The 24,163-nt window shown below is 43.2% G+C and overlaps 1 protein-coding gene across 1 annotated transcript in view; it reads right to left on the bottom strand.

The window, feature by feature from the left end:
• Positions 1-24,163, bottom strand: part of LOC111873304 (chromatin-remodeling ATPase INO80) — a 151,929-nt gene that overhangs the window by 27,598 nt on the left and 100,168 nt on the right. Inside the window, exons 24-28 of the mRNA XM_023867911.2 lie at positions 17,710-17,868; positions 17,330-17,432; positions 16,243-16,349; positions 9,069-9,158; positions 8,228-8,315 (exon numbers count right to left, since the gene is read on the bottom strand). Of these exons, the coding sequence (XP_023723679.1) occupies positions 8,228-8,315; positions 9,069-9,158; positions 16,243-16,349; positions 17,330-17,432; positions 17,710-17,868 (547 nt within the window). The remainder of the gene's footprint in view (positions 1-8,227; positions 8,316-9,068; positions 9,159-16,242; positions 16,350-17,329; positions 17,433-17,709; positions 17,869-24,163) is intronic.

The following is a 24,163-nucleotide window of genomic DNA, read 5'->3' as shown; positions in this document are numbered from 1 at the left end:
TTTTTTTTTTTATATATTGACGGGATTGTTCATAAGGAATTCGTCCCTCCTGGTCAGACAGTCAATAAAGAGTTTTATCGCGATGTTCTAAAAGGCGTTTGAGGGAGGTCATGAGGAGAAAACGTCTAAAGTGGCGCACGAACGACTGGGTACTCCACTATGACAACGCACGACCGCATACGGCTTACATTGTGCAGGAATTTTTGGCTAAAACAAGATGGCAGTTGTTCCCCACCCATCGTACTCGCCAGACTTAGCTCCATGCGACTTCTTTCTCTTCCCCAAGATGAAAATCAAGTTGAAGGGGCGAAGATTTGATACAGCTGAGGAAATTCAGGCGGAAACGCAGACGGTACTAACAAAGAAAACTCCCAGGATTAATCTCAAAATTGGCAGAAACGCTGGGAACGGTGTATGCGCTCCCAAGGGGACTACTGTGAAGGTGATGGTGCAGAATACGATCCTGGTAAGACGTAATAGTTTTTATTGATATATTTCGGGAACTTTTGGATTGCACCGCGTATATATATTGACATGACGCCTGAAAGCTGGAATAGCGGAACAAGAGTAGACGGTAATTGCTAGGCAACAATTCGGTAAACAGATTCCCGAGGCAACGAATGAGAAAGCAAAAATCGAGGTAATATTGAGCCATAACGATGGAAACGGTATTTTCTGTTGGATCCGCCCCGAGGCTATATAACGAGAAACTCAGGCCAGCTGAGAAAGAATTGAGACAGTCTCTTAAGGCGGCAGTCGAAAATAGTTGATGGAGTCTCTTGAGATGGCAGTTGAATGGTTGAGAATAGATAGCAAGAAAGGAATTAGGCTGTGAGGAAAAAATTTCTTGTGCTGCAGGTAAAGCGAAACTGACATAATTACTGTGTTGAAATCCGTTGCCAGGATACGACTAGTGAAGAATGTGAACCCAAGTGTGTATGTGTAACTGTGTAGATCAGCAATAGTGATGTATACTCGTACCATTCGTAGTCACGAGTTCCAAATCCAATCATCCAATCCAATACCCGTCAATGGTCACTAAACCACGTGTGACAATATGTACACATGGTCCACTGACTGAGATCAGATTCTCCAACGAACGAAACCGTGTAGGTACCTCACCGTTTCTTCACCTGAAGCCGGGAACCTAACCGCTCTCCGAAACGTTATGTTCTGTTCGGAACCTCAGACTTGAACATAATTCAGAAATCAAGTAAACCTAAGTGCAGTATATATATCGACACGAACCCTTTACAATCATCGTAACATTCTTTAAAATCAATTATTTACCTGTTCGTTCTGAGGTTCTCACAGCGGTGACTATGAAGAGTACTGCCTTCTGCAACAATTGTCTTCAACAATCTCCCACACTATATGGTATCAGATCCCAAGAGACAGCAATTTTCAAATTTTACGACGGAACCTTTGAGCTGGAATGGATTTATCTGGCTCAGAACAAGGAAAAGTGGAGGACTGATGTGAACACGGCAATAATAAGATGCTGTGTAATTTGGTAAGTTTAACGACGTTTCGGAGGATGGAGACAGTAAGTTCCTCCGAAAAGTCAATGAACGTCTAGTATACTAATAGCACCACATACCACAAGACAGTACTATTCCATTTATTTAGTTTATTTAATGACGCTGTTTGTGGCTCCGAAAACCCTCAGTTAAAGACACTTGGTTTTCTGGTCGATATTCGAACCAGGACACCTCCAGAACAAAGTGCATCATCGTTTCAGTCGACTTCTTCAGTCTTTAAAACCAGGCATGAATTTTTCTTGCTGTAAGAAATGGATTCCGCTGATCCAGACACATTCAAACAAACTGGTATATAACGTCGTGCGGTCAGTTGAAAGTCAACCTACGTTTCGGAGGAACATTTCCCCTCCATATTGGCCGTGACTGCCAATACGCTGGTTTCCTGCTCGTCTTAGTCTTTGACTCTGCGAGATGGTGACATGTTCCTCCGAAACGGCGAATGATTTTCGACGGACCAGAAGAGAAGACGCTTCATAATCACAGCTGTGAGAACCTCAAATCCTACACATTCAGACTATGTTTCAGACATTCAGATGTACGTGGTGTGAGCACAGACACAATGTGTAAACACGTTATGCTGCGGGCAAAACGTGTGCATTCGGCACATACCGCCTGCTGCTCAGCTGTTAGAACAGCCCGCACTACATCCCTGTCTGAGAAGTTGCCGTCTCAACTAAACCGCAACTCCATCTACTGCGTGAACAAGGGCGTTATCTAACTTAGTTACGTCAACAGCAAAGAGGCCTCCGTAGTCTAGAGGTAACGTTCCCACCTCATGACTAGTGGTACGCGGGTTCAAACCCGGCGGAGGTCGTGGAATTTTTAAGGGCGGAAAAATTCAGGGAACAAGTCCTCCGGGAGGAACTTTAAGCCGTGGTCCCGTGTCGTAGCTTTACGGCACGCAAAAGAACCGCATATCTCCAAAGGAGGTCACTGAGCCAAATTCAAGGACATTTCCCGCCCAACAGTAGTCTCTAACGCCTCTGATAGAGGGGGGAAGCTTTATAGATACCGCCATATATCATATGTCATGACAATAAAGTTTATATATTAAAACTTTTCAAGATTTATCATCTATATGTCGCACTTCAAATTCGCGAGTTACGTCAATCCTCTCCTATGGGAGTACTCTTCCTATATTCTTGTGTATATTGTGTTCTGTGTTGTGTCCTTCCCTTGTGACTGCGTGCGTTGTATTGCTGGACATGTGTGTGTGTGTGTGTGTGTGTGTGCTGCCTTCATATTGATTGAATTATTATGTAGGCGTGTCCTGTCGTCAAGTATCTACCTTAATATGCCATGGACGCAGGCACTCACGCCAGCAAACGGTCAAAATCGTCATCGTAACATTTCTTTGTGTAAAGTCTCTTATTTAATGACGTTTGTCAGTATCGAGAGCAGCGTCGATGACAGTATTATTAATGAACGCGGAGAAGTGGTATAAGAACCGGCAAGGGAAACAGAAATACTCGGAGAAAACCCGCCCCACTACCACTTTAAACACCACAGATACAACATGACGTAACCTTGGATCAAACACAGGCCGCCGCGGTGGGATCCTTGAGTAACGGTACAGCCAACATCGTCACGTATCACATGATCACCGTCCAAAACAACTTCGGCGCCGGCGTCGGTTATTAGTTCCGATTCCTCACTCCATTGCGACACTTATCAGGGAACGTGCCCCACGATTTTAAAGCGTCGTCTCGGATAACAGAGTCATCGTCTTCACGTTCGCCTGCTTCGACTTCTCCAAATATACTACCGCTTATACATCCTTACGGATATGGTACGGATAAAGGTTACTTTAGGCTGTTACAGAAATACAAAAAGAAGAATATTTAGGATGTATAGTAAACCCTAGGCAAAAGTGATGGATACATCCCTCGATGAACATGCAACGGATGACCTTTACGGGAGTGACCTAAGCGGCCTCCGTAGTCTAGGGATAACGTTCCCACCTCATGACTCAAAGTACGCGAGTTCAAACCCAGCGGAGGTCGTGAAATTTTTAAGGACGGAAAAATTCCGCCTTGTGTCCCGTGTCGTGGATTTACGGCAAGTAAAAGATCCTCATGTCTCTAGGAGACCTCTGAGCAAAATTAGGCAAAGTTTCCCGCCCAAGTAGTTTCCAATTCCTCCGATAGATGGGGGAAGTATCGGGGACCACTGCCAGAGAGGGCCGACCTCGCTGGCAGAACAGGGCTGATAGCAAGCACCAGTACTGGAAGGGCATGGCGACTAGTAGAATATTAAAGGGGGACGCACAATAGATTAATAACTAGTCGCGGTGCATGGGGAAACCAACGCCCTCCAATAATAATAATAATAATACGGGGGTGACATAAATTAAGGAACTATCTTGGCATTTGACACAAGAGCTGAGGAAAACCACGAAAATGTAATGATGGCCGGTGACTTGGCCGAGATTCCAACCTGTGGAGCATGAAGCATGACCGCTGAGCGAATTTGTTCAAGGGGCACTTCAAGCGTTCTGAGTTCGAATCCTGGGAGAGGATAAATTATTTTGTTTCTTCACAGTTTTATTGAAGAAATTACTGTTCTGCCCAGAATACGCCAACCCCTCCTCTCGTTGAGGGGCAAGCGGTAGCGTAGTTGGGTAAGGCACTAATTCTACAAGCTGGAAGGTCGCGGGTTCGATTCCCGATGAGGTTATTCGATTTTTCAATTGACCTAATCCTTCCAGCCGCACTATGACCCTGGGGTCGACTCAGCCTCTAACAGAAATGAGTACCAGGAATCTTCCTGGGGGTAAAGGGTGGCCGGCGCGTAAGGCTGACAACCTCACTGTCATCTGTGAGCCGATTGTCTAGAAAATATGGGAGCCTCGACGTCTCATAACCCTATGGGCTTCCACGGCCTGTAACAGGGATAGCTTTTTCTTCTTTTTTAACATTTCTCGTCGAAAATGAGGTACCCATCTGAAAACACGTCAAGGGTCTTTGAAAGAACAAAAACATGGTCATGGGTCTCGATGGGGTCCGAAACAAAGAATGACTGTGCTGGCGAGGACCACAGCAAATTATTACATTGCATAGTTTTCACCAGTCCCTTTTGTCGTAACCTGGATTATTACCACAAAATATGGCATGACTATCTTCACCCATATTACATAACCTCAGGGACTGATATAGCGCCATAAAACAGGAGAATGACTTACAAAGCAGGAGTACGCTTAATGAAAAAGTGTTCACTCGAAGGGCACTTCGTCTGAAAACGGAACGAGGTTTAGTCCGCGCATGTTCGACGATCATTTGTGTGGCGTCTCTGGAGCGCAGGGCCCCCAAACAGTGTGCGGCGCGTGCCCAAGGCCCCGCTGGTCCCACGATCCGGAACAGGTCATTGTTCAGGCCGCTCACATGGGCTGATTCGCTTTAACGCTGCATCCCAGACAGTAACCGCTCGGCTCTGGAAACCAGCGTTGCAATTCTACCGCGTTCGCTACGCTCTTGCCGTCAAGTCTTCAGTCCGTTAACGCGAACCTTCGATGCTGTCTCATTAAACAGCGGAGGGGCGGGGGGCGAAGTGAATGGAAGGCTGCCCTATCAGTCTAACGGTTACGTTATCATACAGCATACACAGCACTTCTGTTTCACTAACCTGCAAACCGTAATGATTACGGGGGAATAGAAGAAAAAAAAAAGCATTAGATATAAAACGCGCGTTTCATTCTTCTACACAAAATTTTGTTCGAAACATTTTTCGCTGGAATAAATATTTAGAGCGTTACGGTCGAGAAGCGCGTAGAAACCCTCGCACGTCTTCATATAAAGTGTACGTCGATATAATCCGATTTCAAGCAAAAGTGAAATAAGTTGACTAATTTTAAAACGTAATCGGTCCTCAAATTATCTAATACATATGCGTAAACGAACGGACAGACACGGCGAGGCTAACAGATTATTTTCTTTACGAATGCAGGCAAGAAAACAAGAGGAGCAGGATGAAAGAAGGGGGGGGGGATTTGTAGTAAATGAGAAATCCTGTCAAAATATTTCCGATTTCTTGGTCTTCGACTGGCCTATTTAAGAGCAGGGTTATCTCCTTCTCACGTGCTTCATTACAAATACATTTATTAGCTTACTTGTTATTTACTTAAGCATTTCCTCCCTTATGTATACTGGGAGCTGCTGCAGATTAAACACTGTGGGTTCGAATCCCACTTCTGACAACAGCTTTCACGTAGTATGTGTGACCAGAGACGGGGTTTGGACTGGCCAATAAATTTATTGGCCACTTACATACACAACTCGTAACTACAAGTAATTATATAGCAACTGGGATTTTAAAATCAGCTGACCTCTACAGGCATTTCACATTCTGTTCCTGTTCCATGAATACTGTCACATGTGTAAGTCACATTATAGACGGAGTTTTGATTGGAGATTGGATCTGACGACTTACAGATCGCACTTACAAGTAACTATAACACCAGGGCTGCGCCATAGCTCAAGCGGTTAGTCGCTGGCTTCCGCGGCGGCCCGGGTTCGATCCCGGGTCTGGTCAAGTGGGATTTGTGGTGGACAAAGTGGCGCTGGGGCGGGTTTTCTCCGAGTACTTCGGTTTTCTCTGCTAATCTTCATTCCACCAATTGCTCCACAATCACCGTCACCTATCATCTGGGGCTGGTACAATAGGCCAGAAGTGGCCGCAGTACAAGGGACTTAGTCCCACCCCACTAGCATTTAAAAAAACCACAACCTACAAATCACTAGAGTACACTCTACATCTCAGTTTACTTTCCTTAGTCGTTTCCTGGTAACGGATCTTAACGATGGAGATCATTCAGCTTCTGCGCTCACCTCGCTACTGTCCGGCGAATATCCCACAACTGACTAAGCATTGCCCAATGCTTACACTATGTCAGCACGAACCGCGCAGAAACGCCCCATTTCGGACAATACTTTGACTGCCGCATACGTATCCGTTGCCGCGCAGAAGCGTTTACCTAGCAGTGGCCTATAAACGGTCCCGGTAGATTTCTTCATCTCGCAGTCGTTGCATAGAAACGACTCCACACGCCACAATACATTTAGCTAAGTTATTACTTGCATTTTATTTAACCAACTCCAAATAACCTGTGAAAAACAATCTTGCAACCATTTCAAGATGCCCTATAGACTGTAGGGACAGAGTTATAGTTACGGATATCAGTTGATATCGATATGTCGGCGCCATATATCACGGAAAACTGAATTCAATACAGATATCGATCCTGCATATAGAATATATCTTTATGAATTACATTTAAAACACTGTCACAAAAACCGGTATAATTTCGATCAAAAGTACAATTCTGATCACAAATTTTGGACGCAATTACCCTTGTTACACTTGGGCACTGGGATATTACTAACGTATATTTTACCTAAATTAATTACATTATTACAGAATAATACAATCTTTATTAAAAAATTATTATTCCTTTTGAAACTCGGTATATATCATGACATGTAGACCCGCTGCTAGGCAACAACAACGAAATAAGCAACTATAAAACGACCGTTACTAGGCACTGGCCGTAAACAGCAAGAGAGGAAAGGTGTTTTCTGTGCGGTCCGTGACCAGATGTTATGAGCAGCACAAGTCAGAAGTCAGTTAGTTACAGAACTGCTGAGGATCGGTAGTTGTGAGCTGTTGCTGTCAGAAACTGGTAGCTGAGGCTGGGGACAGTTCCGGAAACCAATGGAAGGGGAATGTCAGCAGTTGAAAGCCGCTATCAAGCAACGGCTAGCGAATAAGTGACTGTGGACACTAATGTGTGCGTGTAACAGTGTACTGTAAAGTGCAGTCAAGCGTTGCATCAAAGAGTCCAATAAATCCGATCATCCATCCAAAACCCCCGCTCTCATTGTTGCAGCTGCCTAGCAACGGTTTGCATAACGCCGTTTCCAACAGTAACGCTACTGTTGTAGAGGAGTGTTTACCGCGGCGTTGCACAACAATGGCTGTTGTCTCGTTGTTTGTTTTGAGGTCTTTGTCTAGCAACGGGACCATAAGTAAAAAAAAAGTAAAGCTATCCCTGTAACAGGCCGTGAAGGCCCATAGGGTTGTGAGACGTTGGGGGTACCACATTATCTAGACAGTCGGCTCAAACATGGCGGTAAGGTTGTCAGCCTTACGCGCCGGCCACACTTTAATCCCCAGGAAAATTATTTAATTCATTCCTGGTACTCATTTCTGTTAGAGGCTGAGCTGACCACAGGGCCATAGTGCGGCTGGAAGGATTAGGTCACCTGAAAAAAAATACAATGACCTCATCTGGACTTGAACCCGCGACCTTCCGGCTTGTAGCATAGTGCCTCAACCAACTACGCTGAAGCGTGCCACCAGCAACGGGTCTATACGCCACAATATTACCTTCCCAACTATGTTTAGTCATCCAACATGCAGCACCTATCTCATCATCTTCTGTGATCTGATCCTAGTAGTATCTGGTGAAGACCGCAAATTGTAAAGACCCCCTGTTACACAAAATCAGGTACTGGAACTAATATTTAAAAAGTCCTGAACCAATAACATTATTGGATATTAATTAAAATGTCTGAAATACAGATATTCAGTCCCACATCGGTTGACACTGCTACCTATGGCGTGACATTCATACCAAAGTTAATGTAATCCGGCTGGACAGACATAAAGATACATGTGAACAAGTAACTTACTTTGAGGAGTGGCAGGGCTATCCACATCCACGACGAGACCCTCATTGCTTGTTTCATCCTGAGGCAGCGCTCCACTTCCTTGCGACACCTACGCAAAAAACAATGAACTACACATCACCAATGTTCCTTGCGCACAGAAACAAACTGAAGCTATGTCCATGCATGCCATGAAGATGTATATGGGGCACAAAGATCCACATATTCAAGACCTTTCTTTTTTCTGCCTGAGTAAGATCCAGTTCAGTCAGCACATCAACTAGACTATCAGATGAGCAACTGGGGAGTCAGGGTTCGATTCTGGCAGATGCAAAAGGTTTTTCTCTTTGTCATAGTGTCCATACAAGCTTCAGGACACACCCAACCTCCATTCAATTGACTTTACCTTTACTTTTCACATAATTTTAGCAAGCATAGGTAATATTCTCCCTGTACTTAATCACCATGCCATGATTGTGTATAGGAAAATGGAGGTATAGCTCCAAGCATTCTTAACTTGACGCTAGATGGAAGTGAGTCATCTGCTTCACGCCCTGGCCGCTATACCCCTAGGGAATTAGGCCTTGGTACCAACTGGATATGAGACTCAGTGGGCCACAGAGGCTGTCTGCTGCTGTGGAAAAGACAACAGTCTTATACCTTTACTGGGAACAAAACCCAGATTGTTCAGTCATCAAGCTCATAGTGTAGTCACTATACTGACTGGGCTGTTTCAGTTCATATGGAACACAACTTCTGATGCACGTATCTGATTCATAGCATGAACAAAAGGAGGAAGAAAATCTGGCTATTTAAGATATTCCTGCAATATGTAAGACCTGACGGCCAGTCCACTGGTACTTACCTCACTCTGGCTTGGACTGGGCGGTGTGGAGTCCACGCTGGGGACGGAGTCTTCGTGTCCGTCTTCAAGCCGGATTCTTTTTGGCTCGTTCTAAAACAGACAACATTCCTTTAACCATCACAAGCTCGAAAAATATCTAACAATATTTAAAAAATTCGAATTAAAAGTTCCTGCTTCAAAGAATATGGAACCGGGGGTAGCGTAGTCGGTATAGCGACTGGCTTCGGGCTGGACAACCAAAGGATGGGAGTTCGAGTCCCTGTAGCATTAAGAATTTTCTCTTCCCACGTCGTCCATACCGGCTCTGGGTCCACCCAACCTCCTATCCAATGGGTACGGGGGTTCTTTCTCCGGAGGTAAAGCGGCCGGCGCTTGAAGCTGAACACTCACCTCCAGCTAGTACCGAGGTCAAGAAAATGTGGTTCTATGCATCCACTCTCCCATACGCCTTCATGGCGTAATGCTTAATTAGTTAAGCATAGGTACAACTTTACTCTCTTTACCTTTACCTCAAAGAAAATACACATCTTCATTAAAACGGCCAATCAGTTAATACTGAACAAATAAGTTATCTCCATTTCAAGAGAATCATACGGAACACAGAAACACCCTCTGTGGACAAAATACTGCTACGTCATGTGACACACATATAACTAAGCCTATGTCAATAAAATCAGAACGATAATTCTGAATCAAATGTTCCGGCACAATGGGTAACTCTCCTACCACGTATACAGGAGGTACAGAGTTCAATGCGGGTTTTCGTGGTGTTCCTCAGTTCCTTCGGGGAGAGACAAACACACGGAGCTATAGAATAAGATTCCGAAGAAATCATGGCGACCCAATTTAAAATAAATTCAACATAATGAACCTTAAAACAGACCACGATCTTATAAATCCTTTGTTCATCATGTCTTAACATTCAATACAATTATTCAACCCTGAAGATGGAAATAACACGTTGTACCGAAAAGTTTACAATTATTTTCCAAGCAACAAGCTGACATCCCAGATGACCGTAATATTTAGTCTAAACTTATTACATTCCTAAGCAAGTGACAGAATCGTAAAAATCGATAAAACAAAAGCATTAGGGAAAGCAGTTCATATAGCGATGTTAAAAATAAGCTACGATCCTAACAGTTTCTAAGGCCGTACGCACAGCTTCATTAGTCCTCCTTGAACTACAGGGTGAATCGTATAGAACCGGCCCGATGAATCTGCTAATAATTCCACAGGTGATAAATATAACCGCTCACAATTACGACATAATAATCTGTGGGCCGTGCTGAATCGAATGGTGTGCGCATGATCCGGCAAGTGGCAGCCCTTATGCTGTAAGGTCAAGGACAATGCCGAAACGTGTCTGCAGTGCGCAGGCGACAGTCATGGAGTACACTGTTGAATAGCGAGTGTTTCTAATGCCTACTTGAAAACGGCAGACACTTTCAACACCTGCCCTGATCACGGCACACAATCCAAGATAAGATATGTGTAAATTACTTTAATATCTGCATGGTATATTTTATATTACACCTCATTTCGTCGGGCCGGTTCTATATGAATCACCCTGTAAGACGATACTGCTATACAACATTCTGGCCCAAACAGTATGAGACCAATATGCGCACGTCGCAGAACACCATTTCGACATCAGCACGTCACATTTTCTGCTAGTACTAATATGTAACAGGTAAAGCTATCCCTGTAACAGGCCGTGGAGGACCATAGAGTTGTGATACGTCGAGGCTTCCATATTTTCTAGACAATCGGCTCACAGATGGCGGTAAGGCTGTCAACCTTACGCGCTGGCCACTCTTTGTCCCCAGGAAGATTCCTGGTACACATTTATGTTAGAGGCTAAGTCGACCCCAAGGCGGCGGGAAAGATTATGTCAGATGAAAAAAATAATGACCTCATTGGGTTTCGAATCCGCGACCTTCAGGCTTGTATAGCGCCTCAAGTAACCATGCTACGGGCTGGACGACCGAGGGGTCGAAGCTCAAGACCCGATAGGGTCAAGAATTTTCTCTTCTCCACGTCGTCCAGACCGGCTTAGGGGCCCACCCAGCCTCCTACCCAATGGGTAACGGGGGCTCTTTCCCCGGGGGTAAAGCAGCCGCGGTGTGAAGCTGACANTCAGCCAGCGAGTTCGGCCTCTACTGGCTCCCCCATCTACCAGAGGCGTTAGAGACTATTGTTGAGCGGGAAATGTCCTTAATAATTTGGCTCAGAGGCCTCCTTGAGGCATGAGGTTCTTTTACGTGCCGTAAAGCTACGACATGGGACCCACGGCTTAAAGACCCTCCCGGAGGACTTGTTCCCTGAATTTTTCCGCCCTTAAAAATTCCACGACCTCCGCCGGGCTTGAACCCGCGTACCTTGAGTCATGAGGTGGGAACGTTACCCCTAAGACTACGGAGGCCGCAAGCACAGGTACATCTTTACCTTACAACACGTAACACATCATTCCGGCCGGGACTATACCGGTTCCAGAAGGCGTTTTGTTCCGCCCCGTGACGACGTCTCGCGTGGCCGGTAACCCTGAGGGCCGGTTCCCAGAACACGCAGTGGGCATGGTATTACACGTACATACCGAGGTTGCCTCTCCACAGGCTACAGTGCTTGGAGTTCACAGGTTCCCCATGCTTATCAAGCTTCATTCAACACAGCAACCAGAACAGCTCAGTCGGTAAGGGCAGCCTACTGACCGGGCGACCAGGATAGAGTCCCGGCTAAGGCACGAAATTTTCTCTTCGCTTCTAGATTGGTTATTAAACCCACACAACTTCCTATAAATAGGTACAGGGTTTTCCCACCGCGGGGGTAAAGCATCTAGGAGCTAAACTTGCGCCCCCTTCGTGCTGTGACGGAATATGACCATCTGCTAGACAACGAATATTAACAAAGGCGCCGATTCCCGTGGCAACGGATAACACAGAATGAACCGTTTGAGATGGTGACTTATATTCCGTTCGCATGGAACTACGAAAGAGTTGTAATTCAGAAGGAGTTCAGTGAGTTCAATGAGCGAACAGTGATTTTTCGTTCGTCGTTCGTCATTCGTCAAAATGGAAGAGAAGATGCTCGTGGTCCAGTAAGGAACGGAGCGAGTCGTAGACAGTCATAACTGATTGTAATTGTAAAAAGTGTCAATACATCCAATCATCTAATTCAGAACCCATTCTTATTAATCAGCCTAACTACGAATACATTTCAGGGGTGTGACTATTGAACGGGGTACAGACTGGTGAATGGATTTGCTGATACCACTCAGAACTACAAGTAATTAAAGCGCAACCGCTAATCTCCATACTTTACAAATCACTGCTGCAAACACTAAGTCTTCTCCAGCCTGCAGTGTGTTCAGCCAGCCGTTCTCTAGCAACGGCTTCTAACAGTGAGGATTCTTCAGCTTCCCACGCTCAGGTCCTTCCTGTCCGGCGAATATCCCGCAATTCAACTCCCTCAATTCCCAACTCAACTACAGCGCCATCTCTTCTCAGTCTCCCTTGCAGAGCTCAAACGCGACTGCCGATTCTCAACTGGGGTCCTCGTTATATAGTCCCGGGGCGAACCACACAGAAAACACTGCCCCCAACAATTCTTCTATTGTTATTGGCGGTTGTCTAGCGATTGCCCCGATATTATTGACGTGTTTACCACCCGTTACCAAGCAATGCACGTTCATTCTCAAGATTGCTGCATAGCAACGATACTACACACTAGAATATAATATTTACACATTATTATGAGGGTCATTTTAGGGCGCCTTCAGCAAGTGAACTGTAGGTTTACTGATGAATTTGGATTTGAAAGGAAACGGTTGTGGCACATCCCTGTAGACTGAGGATTACCATGAAAACACTGTCAGAATAGCCGGTGCCCCCAGCTGAGATTCACACCGACCGCTTCCTTCCAAATCCGTTCCAATTCATTATGCACCGACCATCCAATCATTCAACGCCATACAGTATGAGAAGCTGACAGTGTCATAAAGTAAATCACAAAGAAAATAGGATGGCAGTATACTGGGATGTGACACTGTGTAGGGCAGACAGTCCCTTCCTTCCTGCTTCTATCTTCAGGATAAAAGAATACTTCTTCTAACTAGAAGAAGGCAGATGGTTGTTCTGTGTAGGGCAGACAGTCCCTTCCTTCCTGCTTCCATCTTCAGGATAAAAGAATGCTTATTCTAACTAGAAGAAGGAAGATGGTTGTTCTGAAATATTGGTACCTATCTATCAAACTCCAAGACCACACACGCCAAAAAATATCCTTCTACCCTGAAAATGGAAGAAATAGGTTCCTCCAAACTGCTATCCATTCAGCAAGCTACGTGACCTCACATCACTATCATTCCACCTGAAGATGGACGCAGCAGGTTCTTCTGAAACACTGTCATTAATGGAACTAAATGGCACCACATTCCACAAAATATTCTTCTACCTTGAAGACTGAGACAGCACATCCCTTCTATACTTGGTATCCATCTCCTAAAGTACAAGGCCTCACACCACAGATAACATTCTTCTGCCTGAAGATGGAAGCAGCAAGTGCTTCTGAAACGCTGTTATCAATGGAACTACATAGCACCACATTCCACAAAATAGTCTTCTACCCTGAAAAATCAGCCAGCACATCCCTTCTACAGTTGGTACCCATCTCCTAAAGTACAAGGCCTAACATCACACATAATATTCTTCCACCTGAAGGTGGAAGCAGCAAGTGCTTCCGAAACACTGTTATTTATGGAACTACATGGCATCACATTCCAGAAGACAGTGATCCTATTACTTTTGAAAATAAGAACCTCAAATCTCAAATGAAACATGCTGCACCTTGTCAGGCGTCATAAAATGAAACCTCAGAGGGTTAAAGTATTCACTAGATCTCATGTTGAGAACGCAGGTACTATAGAAGTGCATGTCACAGTACTGTAACGTGATGCTTTATGCTTCTTTCAGAGCTACTAGCCGCACAGTTGGATGTGCTTCATGGTTTCTCTTAGCCATCAACTCACATGAAAATGACTACAAAATTACTAGGAGAAATGCACAGCTATTAAAGGGTGTCTGGCGTGTGTTTGTAAGGCCATACTTGGCAATAATCTTAACAGAAAACATGTGGTTACCACTCACTGATAACTATACACTTTTGAATATCACGAGTACCATAGAACCATCCAATCATTCCACGCTTATCTGAGCTAAGCACCAAATGAACAACAAACTACAATCCTTTCACATGTCACAAAGAGAATTTGTATAGATAACTTCTTTTACCATTAATCCTATGTGTATATCCACTGCATTATCTTTCATTTAATAATACAAAGGAAGGGAAATTATTAAATTACACAATTAATATGCTATTCACTGATCTTGCAGTAAAGAGAATACACTATATTTCAAATCTTCATGAAGTTTCACAGAAAAAATAAACCTAGACAATAATCATGGTAACTGTCCTGACAACAGACACATTTCAGACTGCAGCAGGTATTCAGACTGCTGGTATCCACTTACTCATACAAGACTACATAGTATCCTACCCCAAATACTAGAGGGTACGCGGTAGCGTGGTTTGTTGAGGCATTATGCTACATGCTGAAAGGTCTAAGTTCGATTCCCAATGAGGTCAGTGCAATTTTCAATTCAACTGATCTTTCCAGCCGCACTATGACCCCAGGGTGGACTCAGCCTCTAACAGAAATGAGTACCAGGAATCTTCCTGGGGGTAAAGGGCGGCCAGCATGTAAGGCTGACAAACTCACCGCCATCTGTGAGCTGACTGTTTAGAAAATGCGGGAGCCTCGACATCTAACAACCCTATGTCCCCCCCTTACCCCAAATACCACACAATGAACTTAATCACTGCACTGGGCAGGATGCTCTAACAGTAATGTTCTTTACTCATATTCAGGAGGTGCCCGGTTCAAATCTCGCTTGGGACACTGGATATCTTGAATGAGGGCTTTCATGATTTTCCTTAGTCCATCCAGGCCAATTCAGGGATAGGACCTTCATTATACCATGGTTGCCTCCTTCCAAATCCTTTCCAATTCATCAATCATCCTACCATCTGACACTACATTATTATTATTATTATTATTATTATTGGAGGGGGTGGGTTTCCCCATGCACCAGGACCAGTGGTCTATTTTACGTCCCCCTGTGATATTCTACCAGTCTCTATACCCTACCGATACTGGTGCGTGCCATCAGTCCCGACTCAGCCAGCGAGTTCGGCCTCTACTGGCTCAGCGGTATCTAGATACTTCCCCCATCTACCAGAGGCGTTAGAGACTATTGTTGGGCAGGAAATGTCCTTTATAATTTGGCTCAGAGGCCTCCTTGAGGCATTGGGTTCTTTTACGTGCCGTAAAGCTACGACATGGGACCCACGGCTTAAAGTCCCTCCCGGAGTACTTGTTCCCTGAATTTTTCCGCCCTTAAAAATTCCACGATCTCCGCCGTGTTTGAACCCGCGTACCTTGAGTCATGAGGTGGGAACGTTAGCCCTAGACTACGGAGACCGCTATCTGACACTACATAATCTAGCTACTAAGAACACCGCAAACAGAATGTGTATGCGTTATATGGAGAAGGTGGATGTTTAGCTTCTGGACGCTTCCCCCCTCCCATCCCCCCGGTAAGAAGGCCTGTACCTATTTATATGAAGTTGTGTGGATTATAAAATAGCCTATAAACACACACACATAATATAATGGCAAGAAAGAGGTAAAAGAAAAAGTGCTCCCTGTAACAGGCCATGGATGCCCATAGGGTTCTGAGACGTTGAAGCTCTCACATTTTCTAAACAATCGGCTCACAGATGGCGGTGAGGTTGTCAGCCTTATACAGCAGCCGCGCTTTACCCCCCAGGGAGATTCCTGGTACTCGTTTCTGTTAGAGGCTGAGTCGACCCCAGGGCCACAGTGCAGGTGGAAGGATCAGTTCAATTTAAAAATGCAATGACCTCATAGTGAATCGAACCTGCGATCTTCCGGCTCGTAGCATAGTGCCTCAACCAACTACGCTACCATGTGCCCCCACATAACATAATGAAAGCCTCGAACCTCATAACAGAGGCATTCATTAATACTAATAATAGAAGTGTGATGATTTGACAGGAGACGTTTTCGTATACTAGTGAATATTAGAACACTTACTCTGATGACGCCCAAGCATTGTTTCCGCTTCCTTTCCCTGTCTCTTTCCCGATAGATGTCTGCGCGGGCTTCTTCCTGACTGCGCCTTTCTGCTTGTCGCTGACGGTCTGGTGGGAAAGAATTAACATTTCTGGTATCCTACACAACATTTTCATGCATTTCAGAGGAAGAAGATCCTACACAAGTAACAACATACGAGTATACATTTAAGAGTCAATAATAAAACCAGAAAAAGCACAAGCTGGCAAAAAAAAAACTACCCACCTAACAGATCGACTCACTAATAAGCCCCAGAGATTCCTCTTTGACAGAGCCCAAGATTAAAGTTCTCCATTGTATAATATATGACCCAATTCAATCAAATTAAGTTTACCATAAACCTAAATCCCTAAGATATTTAACATTAACTGCAAACCTCATCCTAATCCCGCCCCCCAAAAAAAAACCAGTTTCCAATAGATTCCCTTCACCAAAATTTTCCATATATTTATTATTTCTTGTTTGTCTATTTGAAATTGAAGGAAAGTCAAATGTAAAAAAACAATAAATACAAAATTTGTTATGCGTCGTTCATTTTTATAATAACCAATGAATTAACTTCAAACAGATGTCCTCTACAAAAGCTAAGAGTCACTATCCTATACTCAAGCCATGGAAAGACAACAGACCGACTGACCCCTTCCACAATTCCCTTGCCCCTCCCATATAGTCTCCAATTCTCCAATGTTTCTAGCGGCAACAAACATTTTGGGCTGGTCTTGAGGCCAAACGAGACTGAAGGGGAACTACAACAATTTGCAGAGTGGGGGAAGCCTCGACCACCATCATCCCCACCTTCCACGGGGCCTTTTAGCGTGGCTACAGAAAAGTTAAGAAATCTCCTGCTTTCCAAGGAACCTCAACGTTCAATAGTGTTCAACATTGGTTTCTACCCACATGAATCCAGCCCACATACCCATATCCCATTCCTCTAAACTTCTCATTAATACTGACTATGTCTAGACCTCCCCGATGGTCTCTTCCTTTCACCTTTTCTGGTTAAAGTTCTGTAATTACATCACATCAAAGTGACAACTGTTATACTTACATTTCTTTTCTATTTCCTCGTCATCCAGCAGCAGGGATACCACCTCTTTAGGTTTCAGAGTGTCAGGTTTGAAGTTGCCACCACTGATCACCATGCGTTGAATCTGCAACAGAATCAAATAAACGGCTCATTCTAGAGACATAGGCCAATAACATTTTGCTGGGGGCCACAAACATATCATGTAACATGTCAAATCAGCGCGTACGTACACCAGCACACCTGTGAAAAGTCACACAACTTCCAGTTTTTTTGCATATTTCGCAGCTGAGGCTAAAACTGTCCATGCGAGTACCAGCAAACGAGTTCTTGGAAAACACAGCGAGATTATGGGCGCATATATTCATTTATAAATGACAATACATCTTCTGACCGCGACTCACCTCACTCTTTTCTCTAGCTCTCTGGAGGATGCGTTCTTCTATGCTTCCCTTGCAGATAAGCCGATAAACCGTCACCTGTTTGGTTTGGCCCAGACGGTGGGCGCGGTCCATAGCTTGCTGATCCACTGTCGGGTTCCAGTCGCTGTCGTAAAAGATCACCTAGGAGCAGAAAACAGAATCAATCGGCAAGGTTTAATACAATGGAGGAAATAGGCTTTATGTGTCCATCTGTGGGAAACTACAAAAAGCAAATGCATCTGAATATAAATTTATACGGTCTTAGGTAGAGCAAATGTAGGCGATTAATCTGGCGGACTTCCAGTGACGTTCGCAAGGTAAGTGGTAGTTATGTGTGCTGGATACTTGTTTTGAGATTATACCAGAAACTGTTCAAATTTATAGAATTTCATAACTTTGTAATAAACTCGTGTTGTCAAGTTGTCGAGTGTTTGAATATTTAGCAGATTTCAGAAGTCTCAAAATTTATTTATTTCTAAAAACTGACTTATTACAATGATTTTTTTTAGAATTCTGAGGATTTGAAACCTTTCTAAAAAAACAAAATTTCCGAAATCCATTCGAATTCTCAAATATCGGCAAATCGAAAGCTTTTGGAATTTAAGGAGTCTTAATTTTTTTTTCCCAAAGTTTCAAAATATTTAAATATCTCGGGCCAAATTTCGAGGGTATAAATCAATTCTATATGTACGAGTAAACTCTTCGTAATGATAACGCTCAACTTCATGTTGTGATGCATCACTACAATTTAAATTAACGCAGCCTAACCGAACATAACGCTATAGGACGCAAGCTGTGCTATGAACAGATACCTTCAAGCCTTCAGAAAAGAAAATTCCGAAATTTCATATGGCAATTCAGTTCTCCTATCCACGTTTTGTTTTCCTGCTTCATGATAGATATCAGTATTTTTATTCCTACATATTTACTAGATTCTGTGATATATGTTTCTTGTAATTTCATTTCTTGTTTGCTGTGGAAAAAACACTGTCTTGTGAGCTATTGGCATTATTGCTTCTATGCACATCGCTAGGAAAGAACCAGGGACTGTACACGTTAACCTACACACTGCAGGAAATGGTTACTCTAAACAAACGAGAAGCATCTTTGTCAAAAAATCCATAATTTAATGATCATGTAGATAAAAAAAACTGCTGTAACGAACAACACATAAAATTCTGTGCAACTGGAAGCTAAATTCCTAACATTCACGTCCTATCTGCATCATTCCTGAACACGTCAGAAAAAATAAACTGTCTTCATAAAACTAAACCCGAATTTGTCATTTTCGGTCACTGATTATCTTACTGAAATTTACTACAAAAACAATGTCCAAACACACTATTAACATCGTCCAATCTTACATGAATCGTTAATTTCACCATAAGAATTCAAAATTACTCCAGTACTGTGGTCAATAATATTTTTACAGGCAACTCTAGGCAACATCACATATCAAACCAGTGACAGATGGATCACCTGATCACGATGCCCAACTTCTAGTCATCAAATGTACGGACCTGATTTCAAATTGTCATAATTGAGAGAAATATACTAGACTTATAAATAGTTACACTGTTACAGAATTTACAACACATCTAAGTAATGTTAATTCAGAATACGTATTAAGCCAGCATCCAACATTACAACACTCGCAGCCAAAAAGGAAGGACACATCACAAGACACAGTATACAAAAAATATAGGAAAAACGACTCCCATAGTGGAAGAACCATACAATACGCGAGTTTGAATTAAGACGCATAAGATGAATAATCTTAACAAGTTTTAGTGTATACAAATTTTATTATAGTTAACGAAGAATGTACATTTTAATAATTTTATGAAAGACGCATGATGGCAAGCAATGCAATAGCTTATCGTAAATAAATCACCGGAGGATGGCACAATGTTGCCGAAACATGTAGTGAAGTGACATGTGAAACTGAGTGCACTACAAGACGGCCATTACATACATATTATGGATGCATATTAAGCAGCCATGATGGAGATCCAAAATTTAACACAGTTCTCAACATATTAAGAATTATTTAAACAAGTTTCCTCGCAAGAATGGCGAACACGGTGTCTGAAAATAATGAATGGATAACCAAATGGATCAGAACACTAAACATAAACGAGATCTGTTCTTAAACAGCCACTCATTTCAAAGTCATAACTTGTCATGGAAACACATGCATTACAATAAACAGATAAGAGTCAGTAATAAGTAAAAGAAATATGGAAAAATGTGAAAAAGGAAATATGTACATGCTCCACAGTCACAGAAACAATGAGCAGGGCTGTTAATAGCAGGTGCTCCTCCATTTATGTGTGTAATAGCTGTGTTGTAGAGAAAAGTTTCAGAGGGTAAAATCCCATAAAATAAACATTATTTCTCAACATGTATCGATGCAAATGTCTGAGATCTGCTATGAAAAGCATCAGTCCTCACTTAAACTTGTCACCTTGTGCAATATAGCACATCAACCATTCATCGTTAGTTGCTGATGATGCTTTCCACATACATATGGCAGTTGTGCCGATCAAGATGAAACCTCTTTCTTAGCAGTTCTACTACTACTACTACTAGTAGTAGTAGTAATAAGATGAGCGCAGCAGCAGTAAGGTTCTACTGCTAGTTCATGGTTAACAGCACTAGCGCCATCTGAATCCTGCTTTTGCAAGGGCAATTTTTCTAATTAACTTTTTTTAGCATCTTCATATTCTGTTCATACCTGTAAACATCATTCATTTCTATCATGCATCAAAGAGAGAATTTTGACTGGTCTATGAACACAGCATGGTGTCAACACACCCTTCATACTGAAGTAATGTAAACAGAAATGACACATGGTTTACAATTAAAAAAAAAAAGACTGAAACGATGTGATCTATTGCGTTAGTTGTTGTTGTTGTTGTTGTTGTTGTTGTTGCTGTTTTCATTAGACAGTTATGGCCAAGCAGAAGAACAGATCTCAGTGTACGTAACTCAGAACAACTGAAAAGAACTTTTGCAGTTGGTGAGTAAATGCTAGTAATGATTTTCCTAGGAGGACATTAAGAAATTGAACGTCATTTGAAGGTGCTGACACGAAATGAAACACCCGACATATTGAAATTCTCCAGAAAAAGATACACAGGCTTGCACAGGTTGGTGTACTTTTACTAAGCACGCACTGCAAGTACAGCAAAATGAAGGCAAACATATTACAAAAGCATAATTTCTAAGGAAAATAACAACAATATTATTCGTGATGTGTATTTGTACCAATCCTCTTACAGTGCACACAATTTCACTTTTCTCTTCACTACATGTTTCGGCACTAATGTGCCATCTTTAGGTGTGGTTTTATTTACGTCAAACCATTGCACTGTATGCCATCATGTCTCCTTTATAAAATGATTAAAATGTATATATGTCATGTATAATAATAAAGTTTATATATTAACACTTTTCAAGATTTATCATCTATACGTCGCACTTCAAATTCGCGAGTTACGTCAATCCTCTCCTATGGGAGTACTCTTCCTATATTCTTGTGTATATTGTGTTCTGTGTTGTGTCCTTTCCTTGTGACTGCGTACGTTGTAATTAACAATATTATTCCCATGAAAGTAATATACTAATATAATTTCCTAACACTGAACACACAGCGCATTTACATCAGAAACGCATACCCACTGCCATCTAGTGAGAAAAGTATTAACCCAGTGTGTTTGAGTTTCTCACTGGCGTATGACTGCCGGAAGTATGCTGAAAACAGAATCTTAGTAACTGTTTTAACGATCACATAACTGAAACTGAGGATTACATAACCTGTTTCAGGTTCGTTCCCTGACACAACTACCTCTGCACTAGGAGGAATATTTCGCGAATTCTTTCGTGACTGTATAGGAACATTTTATAGCTTACTACGCGGTAGCGTAGTTGGTTGAGGGGCTACGCTACAAGCCGGAAGGTCGTGGGTTCAAGTTCCGATGAGGTCATTAGATTTTTTTTCAATCCTACCAGCCGCACTAGGCCCTGGGGTTTACTCAGCCTCTAACAGAAATGAGTACCAGGAATTAATTAAATAATTTTCCTGGGGAGCAAAGCGCGGCCGTCGCGTAAGGCTGACAACCTTACCGCCATCTGTGCTCTGATTGTCTAGATAGTGTGGGACCCTCTGATTGTCTAGATAGTGTGGGACCCTCAACGTCTCAAGGCCTTCACGGCCTGTTACAGGGATAGTTTTACTTTACTCACTTTACTGTAGATGTAGAGAGGCTGTAAAGCTATTTAGGTTCCTACCGTCACCGCACAGCCTGATAGGGACCTGCAACTGTGCGCATAATTGCACCCTTCGTGACTGTACAGGAAGATTCTATAACTTACTGCAAGTGTAGAGAGGCTGTAAAGCTATTTAGGTTCCTGCTGTCACCGTACAGCCTCATAGGTACCTGTAACAATGTGCAGAGCTGCATTTCTTGCTGTGCGGCAGACGGGGCAATGTCGCGTAAATCAGTGTATTACTTTAGGAAGTCTCGATGTCACACAGAGTCAGTAGCTCTGCCTGCAATAAAACTATCCTCAAATTGAACCAAACTAAACCAAAATTCCAAAGGACCTATAAAGTTTACAGAGCTTAAACGAAATCGTCCAGTACTTTGGAAAATGTTACGGGGAAACTTATTTTAAAATAAGTGATTATGGATCCATCGAGTTACAGTCGCACATCTGGCAAATGAACACCAACTCAGGCCATTACGCACACACGAATATTCACTAACATGGGTACCGGCAGACAGAGGAAGAGAAACCATGATGTTTCCTCACACTCACCTGATTCAAACAAAACAAAAATTGAATGGAACTACGCAAAATATTAATATCAAAAACTATTTTTAATGATATTGTCTCCTGAACACTCTAGGGCGACCTATCAAAAATTGTCTTACGTGGGTCAAATGTAAATGTAAATGTAAGCAAATTTTGAGCGCCCCCTCCTTCAGAAAGAATCCTGGTGGCACCCATGTTGTCCGTCCAGCACGCTCTCTTAAAACTGGGGGCGAGGGTGGAGCTAAGAACATGATGGCACGCCGACCTTCGCAATACCCTACAAAACAGCGATTCCGGTACAATAACGGCTACATCCTCAAGTACAGAAGGGCTGATGACGGTGGGTATTGAACATGAGTGCCTTTTCAAGCCTCTAAGATCAGATATCGCTGAGTGATCAGAACCTGACACGTGCTAACTGATCCTGGATGAGACATCCACTGTCCCCATCCCGCAAGCTCGAACAGCTTTTACACCCTCGGGAAGAAGCGCCTTGTTTCTCACTGCCTGGGAAGCTCACTGGACCCAGGGGACAGTCTGAACATAGTAACCGTCACGTGTTTATAGATGCGTGACTAATAATAACGGGGTTTGGATTGGATGACTGGATTTATTGATCACTCGTAATCACAATAGGACACGCTGAGTCTTCTCAGTCTTCACTAGTCGTATCCTGGCAACGGATTTACAAATCTCACTGTAACTTCAACTCGCATAAATCTTCTTTTCACATGCTAAGTCTTCCCTTGAGACGCTGACTTTCAACTGACAACTACGATTAGACTGAACAATTATTGCTGGCTGTACCCTACACAGTCTTGGGTCGGACCACAGCACAGAAAATACAACCGTTGTCTAGTAATGGATATATGCGAGCAACATAGAAAACACCTCTTCCCCTATTGTCGTATTTACAACACCGTTGCATAGAAACGGAAGTTATCCGATTGTTACCTGCGTTTTCGTTGCCGTGGCAAATGTGTTTACCGAGTCGTTGCCTAGAAATGGGTCTACATGTCACAATATACTGCCGGCAGCCCAGCTGGTAACCAGCCACTTTACCGACTGAGCTATCTCGGGTCATAAAAACGGGACACAAAGACCGAAGAATAAAATAAATAAAAATGTCAAATATTAAATGGCGTAGAATATAGTAAGCTGCGATAAAGCGTTTAGTGAATAAACTCAACAAACGAAAAGCATGACCCTCTGCTTCTTGTTTTGGTTCTTCCTTGGCTCGCTCTTCAGCCTTGAAGGTGGAGGCGATACGTTCCTCCGAAACAATGTGTGTACTTCTAACAAACCTCAAGGCGTTACAGTCACGGCCGTGACCTCAAACCTAATAAAATTTAGCAGACGTTCGCGCACCACAGGTTACGTAACCGTGACATGACACACACAAATAGGAAGTTGGCGAGTGGTCCGTACAGACCGGATATAGACCACTTCCTGCGGAGGGGGAAAAGGGCAGGTCTTCTGAGGTGTCGGGTATCACAACGGGCCCCCTACACACTCCACTCATTTGAACCACACTCAGCTCTCCTTTGTTGAACCGAACCGCGATGGCAACCTGGAAGTCTCTTCAGGCAGCAGGCTCCTACCAAAATAAACGGTG

This window comes from Cryptotermes secundus, unplaced genomic scaffold (genome assembly GCF_002891405.2).
Source record: "Cryptotermes secundus unplaced genomic scaffold, Csec_1.0 scaffold189, whole genome shotgun sequence".
NCBI classification, from domain to species: domain Eukaryota; kingdom Metazoa; phylum Arthropoda; class Insecta; order Blattodea; family Kalotermitidae; genus Cryptotermes; species Cryptotermes secundus.
Note: the sequence above shows the minus strand (reverse complement) of the source record. Positions and strands in the feature narration are given on the sequence as shown.